Raw genomic sequence first — 25,962 nt, forward strand, 5'->3', positions numbered from 1 at the left:
CCCATCGGGGTTAATGGGGATTTATTGTACGCCATTAGATTTAGCGCACGAATCAGAGGGTTAAGTGGAAAATGGGAACCCTTTTGAGAATTTCTCTTTCCATTAATTAGTTCCCGAGCGCGTAAAGTTGTTTTAACGGACACTATTGTCCGTTTTCAATACATTTCTCCTATAATAATCATGTGCAATCGTGTGTGACGACGGACTGTAGAATTCGATTTCACACACTGGGTTATGTAGATAAGAAAGAGAAGCAAGAATTCTCTGAGGAGAGAAAGAGAAGATAAGAGTTCAAGCATTTGTTTCGAAATAAAAGTACGAGAGGCAAAACATTAACACGAATAATTCTGTTCTTTACGAGGTGATTAATATCATACATCTACCGTCGCCGTAACACGTAGTCGCCAAGTTCAGCTTTGCAGATATAAAATGCTTTTTTGTACTCCTACATACATAGTTCTACAACGTTTGTTACAGTATGTTACCTGCAGAACCGTCCGCTTTAATTTTCTTAAAGGCAAGCGCTCTGAACAAATGTTCTACGTTTATTTACACTTTCAACAACAGTTTCCGCGATAATAAAAGCAACAGTGCAGTGGTTGTGCTATTTTGTTCATACGAACTTAGTTCTTTTCCACTCAGCGAGTCAGGACGAATCGCTCCAAGACCGAGTCATTGCTCGTATACTACATGTGCAAATCGAATAACAGCAAGAGGATTTCTTATCTAAAAAGCAGACTATTGTGTCTGCTTTTTTCCATTTTTTGAGAGATTCAGAAATGCAATTTTGTATAAGCGAAGAATGTACAAAGTGTTTTAGACTTCTGTCTGTGAATTTTTTGATAAAAATGAATATATATATATATATATAGCAAATTCTCTCTCTTTCATTTATTATTATTATTATCTTACTATTAATTTAGTTACCCATTTCTTTGTAATTTAGTTTACTCTATTAATTGTATTTTCGTTTAGCGCTTGAGAGAATGTATTCCTAGCACGTAATAAATAGCGATATTTATTTACGTATTTCTAACAATTGCATGTTTCAATTTTTTATTTGCATACGCTATTCACCACGCTACCTATTGTCTCTGTTTGTTTCTATATAGTTTATACAGTCTGCAAAGTCTTTATTTTCATTTACATTATTTTCGTTTTGTTTTACTATTTTCATTATTTTTTGCTACTTATATATATATTTTTTTTTCCTTCGTTGTTGTTTCTTTTCATTTTTATGTTTTTAGAGAATATGCCTTGCCTTAGAATATGAATAAAGCCTTTATCTGTTTGAAAATTTTATTATAATGCAATTACAATGTCCAACCATTCTCATTGACTTAATACCTTCTAAAATTTGATTTTATATTTTAAAACTTTGTTTTATACATAATTTTAAGTTATTTTATTAAAATTCTCTAAGAGTAAAATTTTATAATGTTGAAGTTGTTACATTTTCGAGCTGCAATAATGGAAACATTTAATCGATAAAAATGGGTATAATTTTATTTTATATTATGTTACTAAATTCAGAATGCCTCGATCTCATTTGAAAATAATGAGTTTATTACGGAGTTTCGAAATTTGAACTTTTAGCCGTAACTTGAACCCGCAGTTAAAGTCGCAATCGCGGTTTGGCATATTGTAAATTCTCGCGTGTCTCGACTTATTTTCTTCGCCATCTTGGCAGCTCGACAAAGAGCCTTGTCGAGAACATAGATAGTTCAACAGGTAGCTTTTAGAACCTCGCACTCTCCTCTCCTCTTCCTCTCTGCCGTATTTTTCTGCCGTTCTTTCATATTTTACATGCTGCGCAAGCGAGCTGTCACGCCTACACGCGTGGATTGCTCTTCGGCGTTGATACCTTCCACGCCGCTTCATCCTTTGACATCGAATTCGATTGAATTTTGGTTAAACGCATACATGTATATCTTCACGAGCACGATAAACGCGTTTAAATAAACTCATTCGTTTACACGACATGTGCCGATTTGTTTATCAAATCGGACAATGATTTTACATAGTTGACTTTTTATAATTTAAACGCTTCGCGGTACATGTACATTTTCAACAACTGCGCGTTTTGACGTTTTTTAGAACTTTATTTAAATGTATAAAGCATTCTGGTAAAAATATAAAAATATCAATGCAGATGTGCATGAAAATACATTACTGAATAAGATTAAAGGATTACTTAAAACTAACGCTATAAAGGGCTAAATCAAAGTTACGTATCTCTGCGAAAAATAGTCGCAGAGTGATATTTAAAAACCGTTTTAAAGATTGAAATCTCGATTTTTGAATACTTCTAATCGCATATCTTTACAGTGATTTTATCATAAACGACACTAATTTAAAGTGAACCTTGAAAAATTGAAGAATAAACTTCAACTTTGATAATGTATGTATGGAGAAAACAAAATTTTTTTTACAAATTTCTTTAATTGCATTGCAAAATATAACATTTTCTCTTTAAAATATTTCTTTAATCATTACGCTACGATTTTTTTTATTGAGCTATGACGATTTGAAATGAATAATGCAATTCTTTAATTATTTAGGTTTACTTTAAATTAAGTTTAGTGTAAAATATTTTGTAGTGTTCGCGCGCGTTGTAGAGACACGTTTAACACGTTCAAAAGTTGAGGTTTCATGCTTTAAAACACTTTTTTAAACATCAATCTGCGGCCGATTTTCACAAAGATACATAACTTTGAATTTAATCCTTTTTAGCACTGATTTCAAGTGATCCTTTAATTTTGTTGAGTAATATATTTGTAATGTTCTTTCACGGTGTACAATTATCATATTAAATACTTTTTTCCTTTATCTGCAAAGTTGATGAAAACTCGATTTAAACTAGAACAGTCAATTACTTTTTTTTTTTACAAAAAAGAGATTGAAGTGGTTTTGCGATATTAAATTGTAGCAAAAAAGAATAAAAAGAAGCGAATAGATGACAGAATGGTAAATGTGGTGCAGGTTGTCTGTCACATCACTTTTTCAATTTCACATTTCCAGATCGATTACAAGTATGAATAGCAGAAAAAAGTACAACTAATTATGGTGCCTGCTCTTATTAACTGAACGATCAACCGGCACTTCATTGGGCATGCATAATTACACACACGATACACCTCGCACGAGTCAATAAAGCGTGACTTGACGTGTGCTGAACGCTATTCAATCAAACGCGTGGACGTTGAAAAAATAAAAAGAACTGCATATATTCGATGCGCACATTATTATAGACAATTTACAAATCGTGTTTTTGTTTCAGCATCAATTTATTATTGCAGTTATTCTCCGCTTTGATCAATGAATCTCGTAACCAAAGGTTTCATTAATCCTCCGGAGCTGGCACCAAAATCTGTAACACAGTACAGTCCATTGTATACAAATGATGCATTCAGGGAGACACTATTAACGCTATTTATGTCATTCTTTATCGTTTATTATAAAACAAGGAATGACTCAAACAAAAAAACAGTTAATAGCGTTTCCCCAAACGCACCAAAAATGATATATACTGTATAAATATGACATAATTGAGACCGCTGAACCAATAAGCATCTTGTGTAAATAAATAAGACCGTTCATGAATTAATAAATATATTAAATAAATCAATACGAAGATTTTATGCGATCTTAGGCTACGTTACTATGTTTATGCATTTTGTATGTTATAGCTCTGATTGACGCTGAGTTTATAATTTAATTTATGTTAATTAAAATGCATTAATTAATTTTAAAATGACAATTCGTATAAAAAACGATATCGTTATTATCGATATCTGATTTTTAAGACAATATTAAAATTTTGGAGGTTCATCCTGTGATACTTTAACAGAAAGAATAATCTAAATTTGTGGGTGTAACATAAAGAAAATTGAATTATTTGACAGAGATTTATAATTAAGTGGATCTAATAGATTCTATCAATTCCGGAGGGTTAAAGGAAATAAAAAAATTTAAGACTTTTTGTTGTGCTTGAAATTGTTACGACATACCCCTTCGATTTTTCGTCATAATTTCGTCGTAGCGTAATTCCGAACATTCTTCCTTAATTTGGCGCGTTTAATTTTCGGTAGATACATCGAAGCTGGAAAATGCTTCGTGAACGAAGAATTCCTCATTGTTATCCTGTTTTTCCACTTCAGCGAGTGACGAACAGCCACACGGTGTTCCAACGACGGCGTCATGCTGCGCTTTGTCAGTAACGGTGTCAAAGTTACGCCCGTCCTCGTAGGATCTCGAAATCCTGAATGTCTCGCATTCAGCTTGTTCGCTGCACCTTTCGACATTACTAGAGCATGTTGCGATTGGTTGTTTTAAAGAGACCGATGCTTTGTCCTCGTTGATGGAGTGTCTGGACTCTTTGTAACAGGTACGGAACGTCATGTACGACTCGCGTGACAAAAGTTCATCATCACATATCCTCATTCCGTCTTTGTATGAAACGTCCGTATAAGAGTCGATCACGTACGTTAAGTTAGTGTTTTTGCTTCTGCTGGATATGGCGCTGTTCATCGAACTTGAATTCGACTCTGTATTAATATCATTAATTAAGGTTTGAAGGTTTGATTTTTGTTAAAATAATTTTGATCCAAATTCTAAATCACCGCCTAACTTTTGTGTTACTTTTAAGTACAATATAGAAAAATCTGTAATTTTTTTATAATCTTTTTATTTTATGAAAAAAATATGTGTATAATACATCCTTAAGTATTTCGCGTGCATGGAAAAAACTTTTGCAAAAGTATCTAAAAATTTAGACAGATATACAGATTTGAAAATAATTTTGTTGGACCAAGCCAAAATAATTATAATATGTAGAATCAAGATAGTTGCTAGAATGACAGGATTTTTTGCTACATTGCTCATACTTGAGCATTTCGTATAATTATTTTGATTTAAATTTTTAGATACTTCAACAAAATAATTTTTTTCCCATGTTGGTTCGTTTTTTCAGACAATATTTTTAAATGTTTCGATTACAAAAGATTTTGGTATCCCCTTCAATAAATTTCCTTCAGCCTAATATACCTATCTCGCGTTGATCGAGGATCTCGTCCTCTAGACAGTCGGAGTAAAACGGTGGCGTTGAAGCGTCGTTGTCCTTGCTGCGTGTCATTCTCCTAATTCCCGAACTTGTTATCGCGTTCCCTTCGGATAGTTCAGGTTCTTTGCAACGCGGCGATAGTCTTCGAAGAATACTTTCGAAGCATCTTTCCTCGCTGAACGTGACTTCGCGCAGAGCACGATTCAGCTGTTCGATAAGATCTCGAATGTAAGACAGCGTTGGGGTGTCTCCCTCCTCCTCGCTGATCTTCGCAGCAATTCGTAACTCTTCGAGAGCCTCTGTGGAACAGAGCTCATCTTAGGGAACGATCGTGTACTGAACTTTTTCTCTACAATTTTACCCAACCACATCACATGGAACGGTTTTATTGAAGTATCTAAAATTTAACTACATATAAGTTTAATAATAATTTTGTTGCATAATTAAAGTAATTATGTAGAACGCTTAACCTTTACAGGACGGAAAAGCCATTATAGTGGCGCTGAAACAGCGCCATATTTTGAGGCAAAAAAGACAATGAAAAATAATAATTTATAATAAATCTTACTCAAAAGAAAAAGCTGATGTAAGATTTTAAAAATAAACCTTTCCCTCTCTCTCTCTTTCTCTCTCTGTAAAGGTTAAGTATTGATGACAATGCTTCAAAAAGTTTTAACAATCTAATAATATTATAGTTTCAACGTTCTAGATAATTATTTTGATAACAATGTGCTTCAAAAAGTTTTAACATTCTAATAATAGTTTCAGCGTTCTAGATAATTATTTTGATGATTCAAACAAAATTATTTTCAAATCTGTATTCAGTTAAATATTTAGATACTTTAGCAAAATCATTCTTTTTATATACTCAAGCGACGAGTAGATCCAATATTTCTTAAAGTATCACGTAATTTCAGCGAAGCAATTAAATATATATCAAATATATTAAACTGGATTTTTTAAAAGATTCCAGATATATATATATATTATAATTTTGATCTCATTTCTAGGATTTCTACTTCGTAGTTTTATCACAATTTCGTCATATCTTAGTTGTTTACAGATATTTCACCGTGGTCTACATTTTGACACTTTCTCACAGGCACAGTGAAATGAAAATTCTTCGTGATAAAACCGTCAGCGTATACGTCAGAGAAAAGTATTATATTTTTCACTCCGTTCTTCTTTTCTTCCCTCTTTTCTTTTTTATAGCTCAGTCATACAACTCTGATATAACCAGATATTTCAGATATGTTTTTTCGAGTAATTCAGATAGAACATAAACCTACGGAAAAACATGCGTTATTTATTAAGTAGAACAAAAATGGCGAAAGGCCACTACGTCTAGAAATGATATTATCTCCTGGAAACATTTTGAAGATTAGAAAATTAGTTTTCAAAAAAAATTCCGACAAGAAAAAAGATATGTAATATCTCTGGCAGCGGGATGTCTAACTATTTTTGCGCCCGGAAGATTCGTTCGAAATTGGACTAAGAAGAAGAAAGAGATGCTCTTGGAAAGACTTGGAACAACAGTTTGAGAAATAGAGTCATCACCGGCGAAACGACCCAGCATCGCCAGGCACTGCGCCCGCAGCAGGTCGGCATGGAAGGTCCACTTCTTCGAGTTTGCCTCCTCCGCGCATTCCCGGCACTGCGTCGCCTTGCGCAACGCCTTGACGTACTTCCCCGTCTCCAAATGGCAGCGTCCAATCTCATGGTGCACCCAAGCCCGCGGCACCGGGTGGTTGACATGGATCGACAGATTTTCCAAAGCACGTGCGGCAACTTCCAGATGACCGAAGCTGAGATGCACCCTGCCCAGAGTCACAAGAGCGCGTGATAGGAGAACGACATCGTTGGTGCTCTTCGACAGCCGCACCATTATGGCGACGTTGCTACACGCTCGATCATGCCTTCCTAATTTCGTATGGATCAGAGATAAATACCGATACGCCGATATTCTGTATCGGCGAAAATCCTCCAAGCCGGAAGATAATGTTAGCAAATCCTCAGCGAGTCTTAGGGAAGTCTTCATCTTGCCAGCTTCGAAATTAATTTTCAAGTTCTTCAGCATAGCATTGGCGCGACTATTGACATGCTTCAACATCGTCATGGATCGAATTAGTTTGGAAGTCAAGGGTCTTAGCGCGGGGGAAATTTTGTCGGAAGTTTTCTTGCGATTATCGAGATATCTGAAAAAGGGATAAAATATTCTTTGACTGAAACATCGAGACACTTATGACTAAATTCTAAACAGAATCGTAAGGCTCGTAACATATTTCTGTAAGACTTGTAAGAATTTTTAAGTGCTTATACCTTTATACGATATTTTTACAAACAGCTTCTTATAGCCATAAAATTTATAAGAAATCGTAGATATTTACGAATATATATATAAATCGTATGTCTTACGATACATACGTATAAAATTAGAATACTAGTCATATAAGGTCTTACAAGTTTTACGAGAACACGTTACGAGTCTTACGATTCTGCTTAGAATTGACTCATTAATAATATTCAAGTTTCAAGTTATTAAGGATAAAGGCTTTATGTCAAACTAAATTTCTAAGATGTAATTAAATAGCGCCGTCTCATCGCCTACTTTAAACCGAGAAAAAAACTTTATTTTCTTCAATTTTAATTTTAATTCAAATTTTATTTCAATGTAGACTGCAGTCTACATTCATAGTCGATCGGTTATTATTTGATGAATAAATTATTTAAATCAATAAAGAAGATTAAAGATGAATCGTAAATAATAACAGAACAATTTTTCAAACACAGATTTGTGTTCGAACAATAGAGATCTATAAAATCATAATCCAAAATATGAGTTTGTAATTATAATTACGCTTTTAATAAAAAATTAACAACAATTATACGATTATGAATTTCGGCTAAAAAGGTATTTTAATTTTGAATGTGAAAAGATTGAAGCAACAGAAAATTGGCTTAAAAAAATTTATAGAGAAACCTTTGAAATTAAAATGCTATTGAAATATTTATTATCTATGTAAAATATAAGAGTTTGATCTACTTGAGAACATCTGTGATTATCGATGGATCATCAAATGACTTCGAAGTATCACGCGCTTTAAGCGCCACAATGTCGTGACTCGAAGTCGCCCTCGAAATCGGGTCATCTCTTGTCAAGTTTTTTTCTGAATTATTCCACGAGCTTATTGTAGCTGCGGTACGTCGTGCTGCCACATTGTGACTGCTGTCGTGCGGACACACAGTAGCTGCTCGATGATACAATACCAACGCTGACTCGTACTCGCCACTGTACAATTTATGTGAGTGAATTTTTTGGTACTTATTAATTATATATTTTTTTCATCAAATTTTTTTATTCCTCATATAAGTTTTATTCCTATATAATTCCTCAATATAAGCGATTTGATAATATATTTAAATATATTATTATGGAGCTTTTATGTCATATTATTAAATATTGTCCCATCAAAATAGGATTTAACAATTGACGTATTTGATTTAATAATTGTTCTTTAATATCAATATATTATATAAATAATTGATAAAATGTTTTAATACTTTTTTAATCATGAAACAATTATTAAATATTAATAAATATTATCCCACATTCAAAAACAAAACTTCCGGTAAAAATATGATTTAATAATATTTAATGTTATAGCTATAAGATTACAAAAAAGCCTCTATCGCTTTATTGACACAGGAATTAAACCGTAGACTGTTGGAGGGTTTTTTTTTAAATCGAGGAAAGAGGAAATCTATTTGTAGAATTAAAACGCTCACACACACACACACATGGCTATCCACAAAAACTAAACATCGGCCGTTTATAAAGTGATATTCTCGTTGAATGTTCTTTCAGGAGACGTATTGGCAATATTTCCGATATTCCCTACGACCCATTTTTCTTAAATACGGCCGAAATGCTTATACCCCTTAGTGACAAGAATGATAGCTAATTATCATAACGAGCTTTAAATTTTAAATATTCGATGCAGTGAAGTTATGTTACGTTTTATCGATAATAAATTCGCCTTGCTATGTCCGATAAATTTACGTAGTTAACGAAAATATTTATCAATATTTCTGTTTAAAATATTATTAGATTAAACACTGTAATTATCAATTTGTTAAAATGCTTAATTGTGGTATTTGAAATAAAATTATAATTGAGAAACAATCAAGAAGTAATTTAATAGAATCATTGCAATATAGAAAAACTAAACAATCTTAAAATTAAAGTTTTTTTTAAACTAAACTTTATTTATTTAATTCTTAAACGAAATTTATTTAAGATGAAAGATTTATAGAGGAACCTTTAAAAAACTTTTAGAAATGGGACAAAACAGGAATTTATTTCATAAGTCGGAAATCACAAAAAAGATTCTTTTCAGATTCTCTGTGTTATCGTTTATTAACTCTTTTGGCTATTATCTATATTAAATATAAACGAGTTCTTACTACTCTTACTTGAGGATATTAAGGATAATCGATAGATAATTAATCGATAACATTTCTTTTCGCATAGAAAATTTTATTCATTACTTATACATGTCAATCAATCTTTATTCGTACATAATATTGACACGTTGGACGTAACTAAGTTAATAGGAATATACCGTGTATATAGGAATATATCATCTCTACATATTCATGTGTGCAGATCCAATTTCCAGTTGAAAATTACAGAACGTCAAGGCGGCACAATGGCTCTTCCTCTCTCATTGTTACACGTTACGCGATCCAATACGATCGCATGAAATCTTTTCAAAAACAAAAATGTTAATAAGAAAACGATCGGTGTTTACGTCACAAAAAAGCGGGACGCGAATAAGGGGTTAATGTGCTTTTGATGTAACTCCGAAAATGGCGATCGATTTCAGAATTATTCAACGCGGAATCCCCAGAGATCGGCGTTACGCTCACGTCAAATTAGCTAAGCTAATCAAAAGTCACAAAATATAAAGTGCGATTAATGCCATCCAGTACTTAATATCATTAACAGATATTGATTACTCTACCGTTGGCACAACTCGTCCGCTTGGTGATGTAGGGCTTGTGCAAACTGCCGGGTATTTCTCTGGGACAGTTTCGAAGCGCTAGTTTTTATCTGAAGGCGCGCACGACTCTCCGCGTTGTCCACGGTCTGCTTGGTGACATCGAGATCGTGCACGATGCTGTTGAGCTTCCATCTGGCAGAGATAGCCATTCATATCGCCCGATCTCGGATCCGTGAGTCCACCTGATCGAAGATTCGCAATTTGTTTTTCAGATGGGAACCTCTCGCAACCAATTTCGCTCGTTTAAAATCGATTTTCCATACAATACGATACGATATAACACACTGAGCTACGTTCTAAAACGTATGTATCTACAGTAATCAAAACTGTGTAGTTTATATGTCATATACTATATGAAGACAGCCCTAAAAGAAAAATTTTTGGTATTTGTGATTTATAATTGCATGGTAAAATAATTATGTAGCTTTATTTATCTTACTGCTAAAAAATAAAATCGTAGCCGTTTTCACATATATTATTTTTGGTAAAACTATAATATAAATATAATTATAATTACTAGTATAAACATTATTACTAGCGTTATAGATAATAATTATAAAATGGAACGCCTATAATCATAATATTTTAGTATGCTTAATCACAAACACCAAAAACTTTTCTCTCAGTACTGTCTACGTTTTGTTTGTGACATATAAATAATTATTATATTAACCTGATTGCATAAATGTAATTATATTTACGAATATAATTATCTTATTCTGTTTTATATATGCCATTGGTAAATGTTTTCTTCATTAAATCATACATTAACGTGATTTTATGAGATATATTCTAATAAATATAATTCCTATAAAAGATAAGCAATAGTAATTTTAAAGCAGACGATCGATCCCCGCGAAAGCTATTATAATTACTATGCGGCAGCTTTTTTAAACATCCCCGTGCACGAAAAGTAATCTTTGTAATCTATCTTCATATAATCTGTCTTCGTAAATTTCATGCGTATCTGGAACAATAACGAATAGCGACCTGTTTTCCTAGCTTAATAAAAATCCACCTCATGTTGTAAAAAAATACATGCAAAGTTACAACATTATACTACTATTAAAGGTGTATATTCATACACACGTAAGTAAAGTTATAACTTATAAATAAAATTTCAATTAAAGTTTCACATAAAGTTATTATTTATATATAATATTCTTTATAGAATAAAACAATTAGCAAAAGTACATTTACAATTGAAACCTAATTTATATATATATAGAAATATTATATAATAATTCACCAATGAATTAGGTACAATTTTTCTTAAGCTATATTATCGAAATTTATGAACGTAAAAATGCAAACATAATATGTGTGATATTATCATTATTATATATTACAAACATTTGTATATACATAAAAATTAGAAATAGACTATAATTATAATATATATTATAATTTTATATTATTGTGATTTTTTTTCGTCTAATATAAAAATATCCTTCATAATAATATAAAAAGAATATTTTTAACGTATTAAACTTCAAAAATATACTTGACGGGAGATGCTATCTCCTGATTTCAATTAGAAGTAAGTACTAATTTTTATAAAAACATAATTTAAGATATTTCAACTATAAATTGTGTAATTTTATACATATTATTTTTGTGATTTTACATATTATTTTATTTTCAACGCGATTCCAAAAAGAAACACAATATAACGTAATTCTTATACCACGCGTTAGACTTAACATCGTAAAAATACGAAGTAATTTGGAATTAATTAAATTCCAAATAGCAAATACACATCATATTTCATTTATTATATTCAATTTCTAACATACTAATTCTCTCTTCTCTCTCTCTCTCTCTTTCTCTTTCTGCCGCTCAATATATTACCATATTGTCCCCTGCGCACGGCTAATTAATTATTCTTGCCAATTAACAGTCGGCATATCGCCGCGATAAAACGTTGTCGCAGAGCCTGCAGAAGGGATGGAAAAAATGTAAAAGGCTGGGACTGAAATTTCAGGCGATGATAACGACTGAAAACGTGAAGAAAAGAAAAACCGAGGAGGGTTGAAAAAACCCAGGTAGTGTCATTGCGGTAAGGAGATTTTCCGCTACGATGCTTTCGGTAGCTCCGCAGGCGTTCAGAATGTTGCTCATCTCAGATTGGAAGGCACGACGTCGTTATTGGAAAACGACCGTACATCACGGCGAAATGGTCCTGTCAGACGTCACCAGATTGAAACGCGAGAATAACGAGGCAGCGCGATGATGCGTGGTAAATAAAAAGAGAAGTCACCGATTGTGATTACGTAAAGTAGCGAGGTGAAACGTTGGTTGAGAATTCTTACCCTTCGGAGCTGACGTCAAAATTTATAACGCAATTATTGACGCTGAATCTATAAGACCCATTTAATTTATGTTAATTATAAAAAAGACTACAATCTGAAAATAATTTTGTTGAATCATCAAAATAATTTCGTAGAAATTTCAAGAATGATTAATAATTCTGCAAAAAGTTTTGACCAATCTTGCAATCAGGTTAAGCATCCTATATAATTATTTTGATGATCTAATGAAATTATTTTCAGATCTGCATCTTAAATTTTTAAATTCTTCAGCAAAACCGTCTTTTCTGTGTAATGAATTTGAAGGAACCAAAATCACATAAAAAATGAATACTAAGTCTATTTTAGCAAGAATTTGTAGATGTAATGTAAAGAAAATTAAATTGTTTGACATTTTTTTATAAACAGATTTTTGTAATTAAATGGCTTCAATAGACCAACCGTTGACTTCGGAGGGATGTAATTGAGTGGATCTAATAAACCCACGTCAGTTCCGGAGGGTTAATGCCACATTATGTCGACATGATGTTATTACGGTTCCCACAAGTGATGGAAAACGGTATGAAATTATCCTAATGAGTATTAAAAATAAGCGTACCTCTACGTATTTTATATATACATATTTTTATTACAAAACGTGAATAAATTACCTTCAACGTAGAATAAAAACTGTGAATAAAAAAAAGACGAGATACAGATTTTTTAATGGTCTTCAATAAATTTAAACTAAACAAATGCGCATTTATGACGTAACGGTTGAATGATCCCTATTCGTGAATCAACATCATTACATTTGCATTTAGCGTCGTTAATTTACACTGAGTGCTGCGCAAACAATGCAAAAACACCATTGTTTGCATTGTCGATTGACGATCGATTATTCGAACTCCTGAAAATTCACAAAACCCGGTCGCCTGCGCGGTGGGGCGTACTGCTTTAACAAAGCGATCCTGGCATCCCTCTCCGGGTCCTTTGGCGGGCTGGGTAATATGGTCCTTCGCGTGGATGGCATTTTGAACTTTCGATCGATTGGCTTGCAGCCCGGCATGACGGAGAGTCGTCTCTTGGCGGGCACGACATCCATTCGCCGCCACAGAAAATCCACCTCCCCCTTCATCTCTTTCGGCATTAGCTCGAGAATAAGCTGCTGCCTAGCAGCAATGTCGTCAAAGTCACCGCTACGCTCCACGTCCATTTCGTCCACGATCCTTACGGCCCTTTCATAAAAATCTATCTGCGGATACATTTATGAGACCGACCTTTGAATTAAATACCCAGTGAATGGAGAATGCTTTACTTATCCCTTACGTCAGCAATTCGATTGTGTCGCATAATGGTGAAAACTTGCTTCTCGCAAAAGAGAATCGTTACACCTTTGCGAAAAGACGTAACGATCCTCTTTTAATCGAAATTTTTAATTTCGAAATTACAGCTTTTTTTAGCTTGTTATAATATGAAAAAGACTGCAGTGATTGTGCAAATAACGGGAATATGTAACACTTAAACGAAAAAGAAAAGAAACTTTTTGTCGATCGTGAAAGATGTATTAGCTATATAGTCCCTGCAAAAAGTTTGAGATTGATAATATATTAATATTTATATTTATACAAAAATCAATACTGAAACTATGTAGGTACGTATGAAACAGTTGTGTGAATAACATCATATATTTATTTATTTCACGACATATTTTTATAATTCATTTACTATAATTATCATTATTTCTTATAATATTTCAACTTAATGATGATAAAAATTGAATTTTTTTTGCATAAATATTTTAAATAATCAAGATTACTTATGCAAAATCTTATTGTGATTCAATGATCAGTTGTTCTGTAAATAAATAAATTTAAATATAAAAATTTGCACAAAAAATTTTTGTTATCATTTTTTAAGTTCAAGTATTATAACAATAAGAAATAATAATAAATGCAGTAAATAAAATGTAAAAATGTATTGTTAAATATATGATATTATTCACACAACTGTTTCATATGTATATAGTTTTAATATTTATTTTTATGTGGAAAATATAGACATGTTAACACATTTCCAATTTAAAAATATTTACAGGAACTATGAAGCTGATATATTCTTAAAGCTGTCTAAACAAACCTAACGAGAACACAAAATACCGAAGAAAATTAATTTTCGTTGATTCAGTAAATATAATATGACTCGCGATAATACACCAATGAATATAGCCCGCTGCTCTAGACTTCATTTATTAAAAAATTCAAAAGGTGCGATGGCGTAGATTGCTCTGAAGAGAGGAAAATTAGTGCTGCAAATTGCTAGCGGCGCGGGCGGTGAGCAAGTTGGTTTTAGTCGTCGTTTTCCGATACTTTTTAAACACATTCTCGCGCACGCCGCAAGCTAATTTTAAATAATGTGCGCATATCGATCGTAAAATAAATTCGACCGCAACATGGCGACGTCGTTACGAATTGGTTTGCGAATTTATGGATTTTATTTTTACCAGACAGTCGATATTAAGTTTTCTGGCGTGTGCAAGCGTTAAAAGCACGATGTCTCTCGCCTCATTCCGATTATTCTGATAAATCTCTATCCGCAGCATCAGATGATCGATGTTCAAGACCCATTGGTCACAATTTGCTTCTCGCGCCACGTCCTGTCCCTTCTTGGCGTAAAATCTAGCCAGGTCGAAGCGGTGTATGTCGATGAGAAACTTACAAAATTCATGATGTAACCAGGCGAGCTCGAGCGGCACAGATGCCATAGCTAATCTCCTGTTCGAACCGCAAATATTGGGGCTATTTTCGAAATATCGATCAGTTAAATGGGAAATATTATAACGGATTAACCGCGAACATGATTACAACTGCAAATTATCATGCATAAATTATGTAATGTTCTTAAATTATATAATCTATCTATAATTGTATAAATTACGTAACTTTATGTTAACAGAGATAGAGGTAGCTGTTAAAGAGCGAACTGGTCAAATATAAATAAAGAATTAAAATAAAATATCAATATTTGGTTCCAAGAATAAATCCATTACTAATGAAATGCCTATGTGATTCTCCACAATTGTTAGTGTGTAAATTATATGTTCATAAAGCGATAAATAATTTGCAAACAATTAAGATGCTATAGACAAAGTTAAAAATAAAAATGTAATCACATTAAATCATTGTTTAATCCTTTGTGGACTGACGATCCAGTTTGGGATCATTCCCTTTTTTTATTTTATAAACTTCTCGCATAATTTTTATGAAACTTGACTTATAGAGTAATTTAATAATGCTTTATTCTAATTTGAAGTGAAAAATAAAATTCAAAATGAATTTAATATGACGGACAATGTAAAAGAAATAATTTGATTATCATAAAATTCGGTTTTCGAGAATTTTTAATTGTGTAGTAACATCAATTTTTTTAATTTCCCTTATTTGAAGCTCATCATTGCTACATAAACAATTAATACTAATTTCCAAACTGACTTTCAAACTCTGATTATAAACCCTGTGATACTATCCTCTTTTATGAAGATTACTTTTTGAAGTTCGATATTTTAAAATATCAAGAACCTCGATCTTAAAACCGAATTTCACGATATAACCAGATTTTTTTTTAATTTAAATTTTATGATTTTGAGACCAGAATCTAATTCAGCGACCCCGAAAATCTTTATAAAGCAGGATCATCCATAAATTACTTTATTAGAAAACTTCAGTCCTCAAAAGGGTTAACAGAGAATGAAATTTGCAGAAATACATAAATGAAGAACCGGTGTTTTGATGAAATCTTCCATCAGTGTTGTTTGTGATTTAAAATTCTAATAGCACACAGAAATAAAATGTAAATGTCTACTAGCATAAAAGAGATAGATAACAACAGATAAAAGCGGTTATTAATATTCTAGGGCAAGCCCTTTAAGAATATAGAAGTAAACAAAAAGATAAATATATAAAAGAAAATATATAAAAATATATATTAAAAAATACGAATAACAAAAATAATACAAATAAAATATGAAAATGAAAAGCTAAAAGAGACGGATATTTATGAGATATTACATATTCTGTCCTAAATTCTATTTATGAATGATTTATACCTCCGGAACATCTTCAACGTCTCCTTCGAATTCACAGTCGGCATCCACGCGAGATCAATGTCTCGCGGCAACGTTGCAACTCGTATTCCCAAGTGATGCTTCAAGTACCTCGTCTTCATTTCCTCGTTGTCCAGACACGTCAAATTACGCGTGTCGATGTATACCTGTGCCACCGTTTTGTACAGCACATCTAGGCACCTTTGCTTCAGCGGAAACATCCTGTCTGTGTATGTGTCAAAAGTATCCTTGATGTGATAAACGAGCCTGGTAAAAGATCATGGCGTCAGGTCAGAATTTCATGAGTTCAAATAAGTTTAGAAATTTTATAAAGAACCTTGTTTACTTTTATATGTATTCTGAGCCTTATAAATACAATATATATATATAATTTAATTAACAAAATTTAGCTAAAATAAAAAATTTAGATAAAATGTTCTATAAACACAATTCTCTAAGTCGATGTTGTTCAGAGATATATTCTTTGAAACATTAGATATATTGGCACATTTTGACATGAAATATAAATTATCTCATAAATTATTATTTTTTTGGTAACTGTATATTAATAAATATTATTTTATACACAGAATAATGAATTGAATGAATTTGTGTTTTTAAATTCTTCAAAGAAAACACATAGCTACTTTTCAAAAAAAATGTGCAATTTGCAATATGAAATTACATCTCTTTTGAAAAGCAACTACGCGTTTTTTCACACTAATTGTTTAAAGTACAGCAATAAAAAAGTGAATTGCCAGAATAGAGTATAAAATATCTGATGTGTAATTAAACTTTTAATTTTTATAATTCTACTTTAATACTTTTAGATGCAGAATAATTAAAGGAATCATACAATCCATCTAACAATTAATTTGGGCGTCTCACATAATTACTTTGATGACCTAATAAAATTATTTTCAGAGATTTGTATCTAGCTAAATTTTTAGATACTTTAGCAAAACCGTTCTTTCAGTGCATTTACTGACTTGAAGAAGGTCGGGTAGTCCTTGTTGATCCTCGCAGTTTGTAAAAGGTGCAAGAGAAAATCCGCCTTTATGATGACGATATTCTTTCGTAATTTTCGCTCCTGTTCTATTATCATTCTGCGTCCCTTCGGAATCTTACGTCGTCGAAATAGGGTAACGTAGAACGGCCGTCTCATGCGCAGAAGATCCTGCAAGTACATCGCGTTACGGTAGCACATATTCGCAAGGGTAAGCAGCTCGGTAATCGACCTTTTGCTCGGCGAAGCCACGATTTCCGGCCGGTTCACAATCTCCTCGAGGAAATCCTTATCGATCGTCAAGTAACCCATATCCATTCTTGCTATAATACGATGCAGTCGTTTCATTCGCGCCTGCCGTTGCACTTCAGGATCGTTCACCTTGAATCTCACTTCGCCCTCCGCGATACCTGCGATCATAAAGCCAGTCTTTGTGCATGTCAGATTATTATTGAAGCAATTTCAAAGTTATACAAGCATTATTTTTTATTATTATTTTCCTTCTGTCAAACATGGAATTTTGCATCTTCCGTTAGCAACCTGGATCTTTTGAGCTTCAATACAGAGATTTTTATATTGTTCCAAATTGTGTAAAAATTTGAAAAAATTCTTGTATACTTGTGAAAACTTCAACGAGTTTTTACTATTATAGAAATTGAATTGTTGGAAGAGCGATGGAAACCTGACCATTTAAAAAATAAGGTTATATGAAATATTAATTTCTTGTTACATAACATTATAAAAAATGGAATACTATTTGAGTATATTAGAGCTAGTATATTTTATAAATCCCTGTGGCCCATTCCTCATTATACTTATTTTTTACAGATATAAATTTATTTACCAGAATTCACAATCAAAAAATTGACTGTACCTTAATTTAAATTAGCCGACGGACGATTATTATTTTATTTTTAGAATTTTTTTTTATTTCAAATAATGTAGTAGTAATATTTTCTAATAGAGTTGAGAGAAACGTGACGATTTCTCGGTCATATCACTGAGAAATATCAACCATATACTTATATCACAGTTACTTGACTTCGCTTCAGTAAAGCGAGGTCCGATAAGAACCCAGATATTTTCTTGCTCTACCATCATGAAAATTGAATTTCACCTCGTAAAAGTCAGTGAGCGCTATTCCGAGTCGACTGTTCTCTCGCCATCACTCTCAAGTGTTCGTTGAGTACTTGTTGAGTACTCGCTCAAGAACTGATATCGCGAGCGAGCACGATCATTTGCTTACTTTGCTCGAATCGCGATACGCACCTGCGAGCTCGTCCTCCTCCTCGAGCTTGCCGATTAGGAGCTCACGGTGCTTCCACAGACGCCGTATCCACGGGTAGAGCAGCAGCAGTGCGACGGGCGACGTGTTCCGTCCGATGCAATCTTCGATGGTCTCGTTTGCCTGATAGACGCCGTGCTCAAAGGTCATCCCGTGCCGCCGCATACCCTCGTAGGCGTGAACCAGACTGTGACTGAACTCACCGATCTGGAAAAGCGCCTCCATTCGCATCTGCCACACTTTATAATGGCCAGGATCTGCGGAAAGTGAAACGATGATGCACGAATGCAAAGATCAAGCGTACTTTTTTTTCTGCTATTTTTTCTGCTTTTTTATGAAATTATCGAGCGACAGATAATTATCGAACGTCATCGATCGATGCCCCTTGAGAGACCAACGTTTATACAGCACGATTTTTTACGGGATAAACGTTATTTATAATATACTGTTAAAAAATTATAGTGTGTAATTTTGAAACTTACTGTTAGATGTATAATGTACACACTTGTAAGTGAAGTTAGAATTTACATAAAATTATTCTTCTTTATAGCAATTAAACAATTTGCAAAAGTAAATTTACACAATTAAAATTAAGTTTATAGAAATATTTACCATACATGATAATTCAGCAATAAATTACGTGCAATTTTTCTTAAATTATGTTATTGATACGTACGTACATAAATTTAAACATAATATGTGTGATGTTACCATTATATTATATAATATTACACAAATTTATATATTTACGTAAAAATTATAAAATACTATTTCTATTACGTCTAATATAAAGATCTATTTACACAATTAGAAGAAAAAATACAACTAATTTTTGTAAAAATTCAATGTTATATATTTCCACTATAAATTTTGTAATTTTTATACGTATTATTCATGTAACTTTACATACTTTTTTACACTGTAGGCTGAAAATATGGAACGAGATGAATTTTAAGAAAACAGCTCTAAATAAACAAAAGGTGTGAAGGTGTTATTATTGTAAACGCGTAAAAATAGAGTGGACGGAAGTAGGTTATTGTAAGTTAACATTGACAGTTATTGTAGTTAATAACTGGGATAATTACAATAATATTTATTTGCATATCATGAAAGTGCTAAAAAAGTATTCTTAATATCTAATTACGTTTTTATAATTTTAGATTCCATAGTTTCTTGCGGTCGTACCTATTTTCATACATTTCTCCGACAGTTTTTCCGCCGCGAAATATTTCGTGCACTTGATGAGCGCTCTGTAGAGACCAATTAACGTTCTCAGGTCCTCGACCTCGGCTGATTTGAACGCCTTTTCAAAATAATCTATGGCCAAGAGATATCTTCCCAAAGCAGTCAGTCGATAACCCCATTCACGATAAAGTATAGCTTCCCTGTAGACTTTGGGAGCTTCTTCCCCTTTCAACGCCACCGACATGATGATCTATTGAATGTTTCTAAGCAGAGAGAAAGTAATACACCTGTTAGATACATAACACGATAGCATAAACTAATATTCCCATAAAAATAGCAATAATTAATGAAAAATTATCAGAATCCTACGTTTTTTTCTTCTAGACAATAAATTTTTTTGATGTACGCGAAAAAAACCGCGAGACTTGTGTTTTATTTTCACATGATTGCTTCTTTCGCGTTATTAAATTTTATTAATCACATTTATGATTTATTAAACGTGTTATCTCTCGCATTACATGACACCCAAATGACAGATTGATGGATGGATCATCGTGGATGGAGCGTATCACGTGAAAATAGGTGAATGTGAACGACGATACATTGCGACTATCGCAGATTCCAAAATGCAACTTTGCAATAATGTAATTTGACACAGGCCGCAAAGTGCTAAATTTGGTTTATCCCAGCACATTCGTGGTTGTAAATTAGTAGATCGATAGAGAGAGAATAGCACAGCATTAGTTATAAATGAATTTCACTGGATTGAAACACCAACGATTTTAACAATGTATATCAAAATACGTTTAGCGTATTGGTGCAATATATCGAAATATACGAAATTGTGATTCCTTCATAAAGCATTATTTTTTACAATTTAGAAGCGAAATCCGAAATGCATATATCTACATAATAGAAAAGTAACGTTGAGATATTTTACTATTCGCGAAACCAGGTCACTTTTCCTAGAGTTTTTTCACGGAAAAACCCCGCATTAGAGCCTACTTGTTTCATTGTCGTGCTCCATTATACGCGACAATTAATGTCACAAAGGATTCTCTTGTGTATGTTGTGGTATTTAGAAATGAAAGCGGATTGTGAATACTCTCTTGAACTGATCCCTGGAATACTCCAAGGAAACTCGGATGAGAACTTTTTGGCTGCCGCGCTTTACATCTCAAAGAGAATATTCAACAAAATATTCAACAGAATATTCTGAGATTTTGGACCATTCGTTATTAAAGTCTTCGTCAAGACAGAAGTTAATTAACATTTTTATTGTAGTGAAACATGCTAAATAATTCGACTCTAAAATATGTTTGTAAAAATATTTAAAAAGTATCGAAACGATAATTCGTCTTTTCTTTGTATTTGTTCTTATTGGTATTGTTGTTAGCTGTTAAAGAATTATTGTCGTTAGGAAATTGATAGAATATTATATATTTTACAGATTTTACTATAAACCGACCAAGACGAATCCTCCTCGTAAACCATCGCGGACCATCGGGTTAACGGTGCCCTCGAGATGCGGTGATGGCTTTGTTGTATAGGTTCGCGCAGCTGCACGATCGCAGTGGCACGCGGGTCTTCTCCTTCGTCGTCACTAGGACCGTCGTGCGCGATCCTGAGAGGGACGTCACCAGCAAGGAACTAGTATGCGGTTTTCAAAGATGGGCTGTCGCTTTTTCGCGCGGGGAAAAGGTAATTCGATCGGTGATATCCGACTATTTAATTTATTGACTATAATTGCTAATTATGAAATCTTTCCTACAGTCTACAAATTTCTAATTAATTCTCAGTAGAAATAAACGTACAAATTCTCTCTCTTCACCGAAAAAAAATCTGGTAATACCAAATGTACTTTGTTTAGCGTATTAGTACAAATATTTAGTACATATTATCAAACATAATAATAATAGTAGAGAAGAATGAAGGGGATTATAGATTTTGTTTTACTGAAATGACTCAATAGTGAAATATCGATAGATATTTGTGATATAATTATACTTTATAATTATACTATTATATATAAATACTTTGATACAAGTTTATTAGCCATAAAGTAGTACTAATTATGCTACAGGAAGTTTTTTGGATATATAGAACGAACATAATTTACAAATAACTGAAAAAAATGCGATTTTGGAAGAGGAAAGAGCTGGATATGAAATACCCTAGTCAACTAATATACATATAATAACTTTACACGTCGGATGCACACATTTCGTTATCAAATTTATATCAATTATATCATTTGAAAGCCACAGTCAAACTAGACTAAAGTTACAAAATTAATACCAATTACATACTTCTCAAAATTATATATGCACCCGTAAAATTGTCTGCTACCTACAAAATTGAAATTTGCAGCTTTTGCGACGCATTTCAAAACACAGTAAGCATTAATGAACAATGGCCATGTCATAACCAGACTGTGAAGAAATAATTTTGACGGTTAATTCCACCACAAACTATACAAAATTATCATCACATTCTCCTCTCATTTATCTTATATAGCCTCCTTTCTTTAAAGTATAATAATAATAATAATAATAGTAGAGCATAATAATAATAATCATAATTAACAGTTTGGTAATAATAAGAAAAAAAAGTAAGATAATATTTAGAAAAATAAAATTAGTGTTTAGTCGATTTTGGTTACAACCACAATTTAATTATGTGTGTGAAATTATTTTATTAAAGCTTTAGTATAAACTATATCATCTAGACTTGATTGTTATTACCAGACCTTTTTTCAGTATTGTACGTAGAAACTCTCCCTGTCTTTCAACTATTAAATGTTTAATTTATCTCAAAAGATACAGTACAATTAAAATTAAATAACGAGTCCATATCCCCGATATTTACTAAGGTTCTGGGCGTATACTTGGTATGGCGTGGCGCGTCAAGAAACCTCCGCGTATACGTGGACTTCACGTTTACGCTGCTGAATCGGGAGCACTTCTCTATGAACGAGAGCTTTTCTGGCAAACGCGTCAAGTTTACGTACGAGGCGCCGGCCCAGGGCAATCGCAGTTACATCGCCGTAGCGGACCTCTACAGCCGTAATTTCGCCGATACGAACGGCGAGTTTCAGCTGGAGCTGTCTATGGCGAACGTGCGGACGGTCTACATGACGGAGGTCAGGATGCCGACATCGGTGTTCTCAGCCGGCCAGACGAAACCGAGCAAGCTGGAAACCGACTACTTCGCGTTCGGCGGTTTCGACTGGAATCTGGTCATCTATCCGCACGGCAAGGACGCAGATGGTTGCCGCGGTCAGGACAGTCGCGTGAGCGTCTACTTGATGAGACTGTCGGGCTTCGATCATCGGTGCAGGGTGAGATACAGTCTGGCTCTGGGCGAGGGTGAGCGGCGAATCGACTCCGGACAAATCGAGGATATATCCGACGCTGAAGGCTGTGGCTTCGGATGGCATACGAGGGTCAGATGGTCCGATATCGCGCACAAGGGCACGCTCCGTGTGTCGCTTGAGATGCTCGAGGCGAGGACCATTTGCGAGGTCGCGGTACAGGCGCTGGGCCCGTCGGTTCTGCCGGCTGCGCCCTGCTATGATCGCGACAAGCAGGCCTGGGCCATCCGCGCCGATCTCAACTCCGACACAGTCAGGCTGCATTTGGTGTACAAAGACATCCATAATGTGCCGAGAAATCATTTAAGGTGCGTATTCTGCTTTTATCATTGAAATCGAAATCAGATTCACCAAAATCAGATTGAGATATAGAATAACGCTATATATTTTTAAACGTATAGCAGATTTTCTCGTATTAATTTAATATTTTTTCGATATAGAATAGATAAGAAGAATTCTGGTCTGTAAATCAGTAATCAATTATTGTAATCAGTTAGTGCTGCCTGAAATTGTAGGCATTGTATCGACGTGTATGAATGTTCGTCCCTATTGTCTTTCTTTTTCTTATTATAATAAAGATAGATTTCTAGAATCAACGGCAAGTCAAGTTTGAAAAACATCGAAAAGATAATGTTTATGAAACTAAAATTTTGAGAAAATTTTTGTGCGAACAGGTATGTCAGTTGGTCGGCATATCTGTTGAGAGGCGAGGGACCAAACATCACGGCGATTGGGCTACCCGGCGAACCATTCAGCCGCTATTACGTTCAGGAGTCCGTCGACGAGGGCATCATCATGGAGACGAGCGTGGACATGAATGAAGTAAAGGAGAACCATTGTCCATATCTCACGGACAAAGGTCAGCTAAGGATTCGATTAGAATGGCACGAGAGCCACCTGCTCTTTCAGGCGACCTATCACAAGTACGACGACGTGTGTCGCGTGCACAATCAGCAGATGCGACGTGAGATCGTATCGCTGCAAGCGGAGAATTACAGTCTCGAGCGGCAGCTGTTCAGCTATCAGAAGAGCCTGGCGTATGCACAGGCGCAGCAGCAGCAACAACAGCAGCAACATCCAAATCAGCAGCATCACTCGGTGGTAGGTCATCAGGGTCATCTCGAGCGATCAGCGTCCAGTGATACTGAATACGCTTGACAAGTGGAACGCGAGTTATCAAAGTCACCAACACCACCGAATTACCGGCGGCAGTTACCGGCGGCGGCGATACCGGAGGAGGATCAACGGGTGCATCAGAACCTGGTTAGGATGATGGATCGGCGGCTAAGCAACGTACAGCTGCAGCAGCACCTCTATGAGGAGCAGCGGCAGCATCATCGGCACAGTAACGGCAGCGGTGGCAGCGGCGTCTCCTCGCCCAGACGGAGCATTGATCGCAGCGGCCAGGAGTACCGTCGCAGCATCCTGCAGCAGCCCAGATCCAGCGTCGGCGCCAGGTCTAGCAATGGAGGCGAATCTGGGATACGTCGGCCAAGCGGCGCATAAGCGACGCAGGACCACATTCTGGGAGACGCTGACGGGTCTGGTGTGCTCCCTGGGTGCTCTGGCCTCCAGAGCGGCGAAGATGGCCGCCAGACGGGGCGATCCTCTATGAGGGTACGGCCGACGACCGAAGACCCAACGCAATTGCGGGGATAGGCAAACGCGCGGGAATGTGACATGGAACTCGTTGGGCACGCATATGTACATCGCGTTCTGTCTATGTATGTCGGTGCAATATCTCGCGCCAAGCGGATTTCGAGAGATATCGATGACAGGAGTCACATAACGATCGAAGGAATTGTATAATCCTAACATAAAGTACATGGTTGGTATCTTTTTGTATTCGTTTCTTTAAAAATTATATTTCTAAATTGTATTCTTTGATATAGTCTTTTAATTTAATAATAAGTATAATTTAAACTTAATTTCTTAAGAACTTTAATTATATTTTTTTGTTATAATAATTCTTCAATAATATAGCAAATCACATTGACAAGATTGCAAAAATTCCTTTAAGTTTCATAATTCTTTTAATTTAATTTTTTTTATTATATACCAGGCGTATAAAAAATGTATCTTTTTATTTTTCGTAAAATACGTTAGAAATGTACAATACAAAATATGCGTTGGACGCGCCATATACTCGCCGCATATAGGGTCAGTCTTTATGCGAGACATGTTTGCAAACGGTCCCGATTTAAGAGATCACTGTACCGATTTTATGAGACAGAACATCCCGTATACATGTAACGCAGGAACACGGTAAGAAGCAAAAGGAAACCGAAGAAAGAGGATCGTAGGGTGAGTCTAGGGTCGCGTTCTCCTCGACTCTACACGACACACACAGACACACACGATTCTACACGCACACGCGTATACATGTACACAAACACGAATCTATCTACTTGTCAATTTACTAAAGAACCTATTTTCCTCTAAAGACTTTTTTCACCTATTGTGTACATCGCCGTGGAAATAAGAGGATATACGCGTTGGCATAGTCGCCAAGCCAAGTAACAATACTGTAATTATTGTAGTACGTATATTAAACAGAATTTTAGAGTACAGTCAATGTTACATAAGCGAACAAATACG

At 34.4% G+C, this 25,962-nt stretch overlaps 3 protein-coding genes across 4 annotated transcripts; 1 reads left to right on the top strand and 2 right to left on the bottom strand.

The window, feature by feature from the left end:
* Window positions 1–3,958: 3,958 nt before the first annotated feature.
* Window positions 3,959–10,331, bottom strand: LOC108725974 (tetratricopeptide repeat protein 25). The gene is given in 6 exon segments (XM_018453310.1): window positions 3,959–4,238; window positions 4,240–4,547; window positions 5,047–5,361; window positions 6,620–7,257; window positions 8,106–8,351; window positions 10,087–10,331. Coding segments are annotated over 6 exon segments (1,908 nt in total). The 5' UTR covers window positions 10,275–10,331; the 3' UTR covers window positions 3,959–4,025.
* Window positions 10,332–13,147: 2,816 nt separating this feature from the next.
* Window positions 13,148–20,389, bottom strand: LOC108725975 (uncharacterized). Of its 2 annotated transcripts, XM_018453311.1 has the most exons (7): window positions 20,361–20,389; window positions 19,992–20,254; window positions 18,791–19,063; window positions 17,505–17,931; window positions 16,519–16,782; window positions 14,917–15,187; window positions 13,148–13,668 (listed from the first exon to the last, which is right to left on the bottom strand). In XM_018453311.1, exons 2-7 carry the CDS (start codon window positions 20,233–20,235, stop codon window positions 13,312–13,314), a joined length of 1,836 nt encoding a protein of 611 aa, XP_018308813.1. In that variant the 5' UTR covers window positions 20,236–20,254; window positions 20,361–20,389; the 3' UTR covers window positions 13,148–13,311. The 2 variants fall into 2 exon arrangements, with proteins under 2 accessions (XP_018308813.1, XP_018308814.1); XM_018453312.1 differs by lacking the exon at window positions 20,361–20,389 and having other exon boundaries at window positions 19,951–20,018.
* Window positions 20,390–21,491: 1,102 nt separating this feature from the next.
* Window positions 21,492–24,811, top strand: LOC108725980 (uncharacterized). The gene is made up of 3 exons (XM_018453315.1): window positions 21,492–21,692; window positions 22,864–23,672; window positions 24,039–24,811. The coding sequence occupies exons 1-3, from the start codon at window positions 21,525–21,527 to the stop codon at window positions 24,520–24,522; spliced, it is 1,461 nt and encodes a 486-aa protein (XP_018308817.1). The 5' UTR covers window positions 21,492–21,524; the 3' UTR covers window positions 24,523–24,811.
* Window positions 24,812–25,962: the final 1,151 nt, after the last annotated feature.

The sequence above is a fragment of the Mycetomoellerius zeteki genome, unplaced genomic scaffold (assembly GCF_001594055.1).
Source record: "Mycetomoellerius zeteki isolate Tzet28-1 unplaced genomic scaffold, Tzet1.0 scaffold377, whole genome shotgun sequence".
Lineage (NCBI taxonomy): Eukaryota > Metazoa > Arthropoda > Insecta > Hymenoptera > Formicidae > Mycetomoellerius > Mycetomoellerius zeteki.

Bases quoted from the DNA above. Each gene is read 5' to 3' on its own strand.
- LOC108725975 (XM_018453311.1), bottom strand. From the start codon at position 20,235: ATGTCGGTGGCGTTGAAAGGGGAAGAAGCTCCCAAAGTCTACAGGGAA. The intron at 17,932-18,790 runs GTGCGTATCGCG...TTATGATCGCAG, and splicing joins GGAGGAGGACGAGCTCGCAG to GTATCGCGGAGGGCGAAGTG. The intron at 16,783-17,504 runs GTCAGTAAATGC...ATCTTTTACCAG, and splicing joins GACTACCCGACCTTCTTCAA to GCTCGTTTATCACATCAAGG.
- LOC108725980 (XM_018453315.1), top strand. From the start codon at position 21,525: ATGGCTTTGTTGTATAGGTTCGCGCAGCTGCACGATCGCAGTGGCACG. The intron at 21,693-22,863 runs GTAATTCGATCG...ATATTTACTAAG, and splicing joins CTTTTTCGCGCGGGGAAAAG to GTTCTGGGCGTATACTTGGT. The intron at 23,673-24,038 runs GTGCGTATTCTG...TTGTGCGAACAG, and splicing joins GTGCCGAGAAATCATTTAAG to GTATGTCAGTTGGTCGGCAT.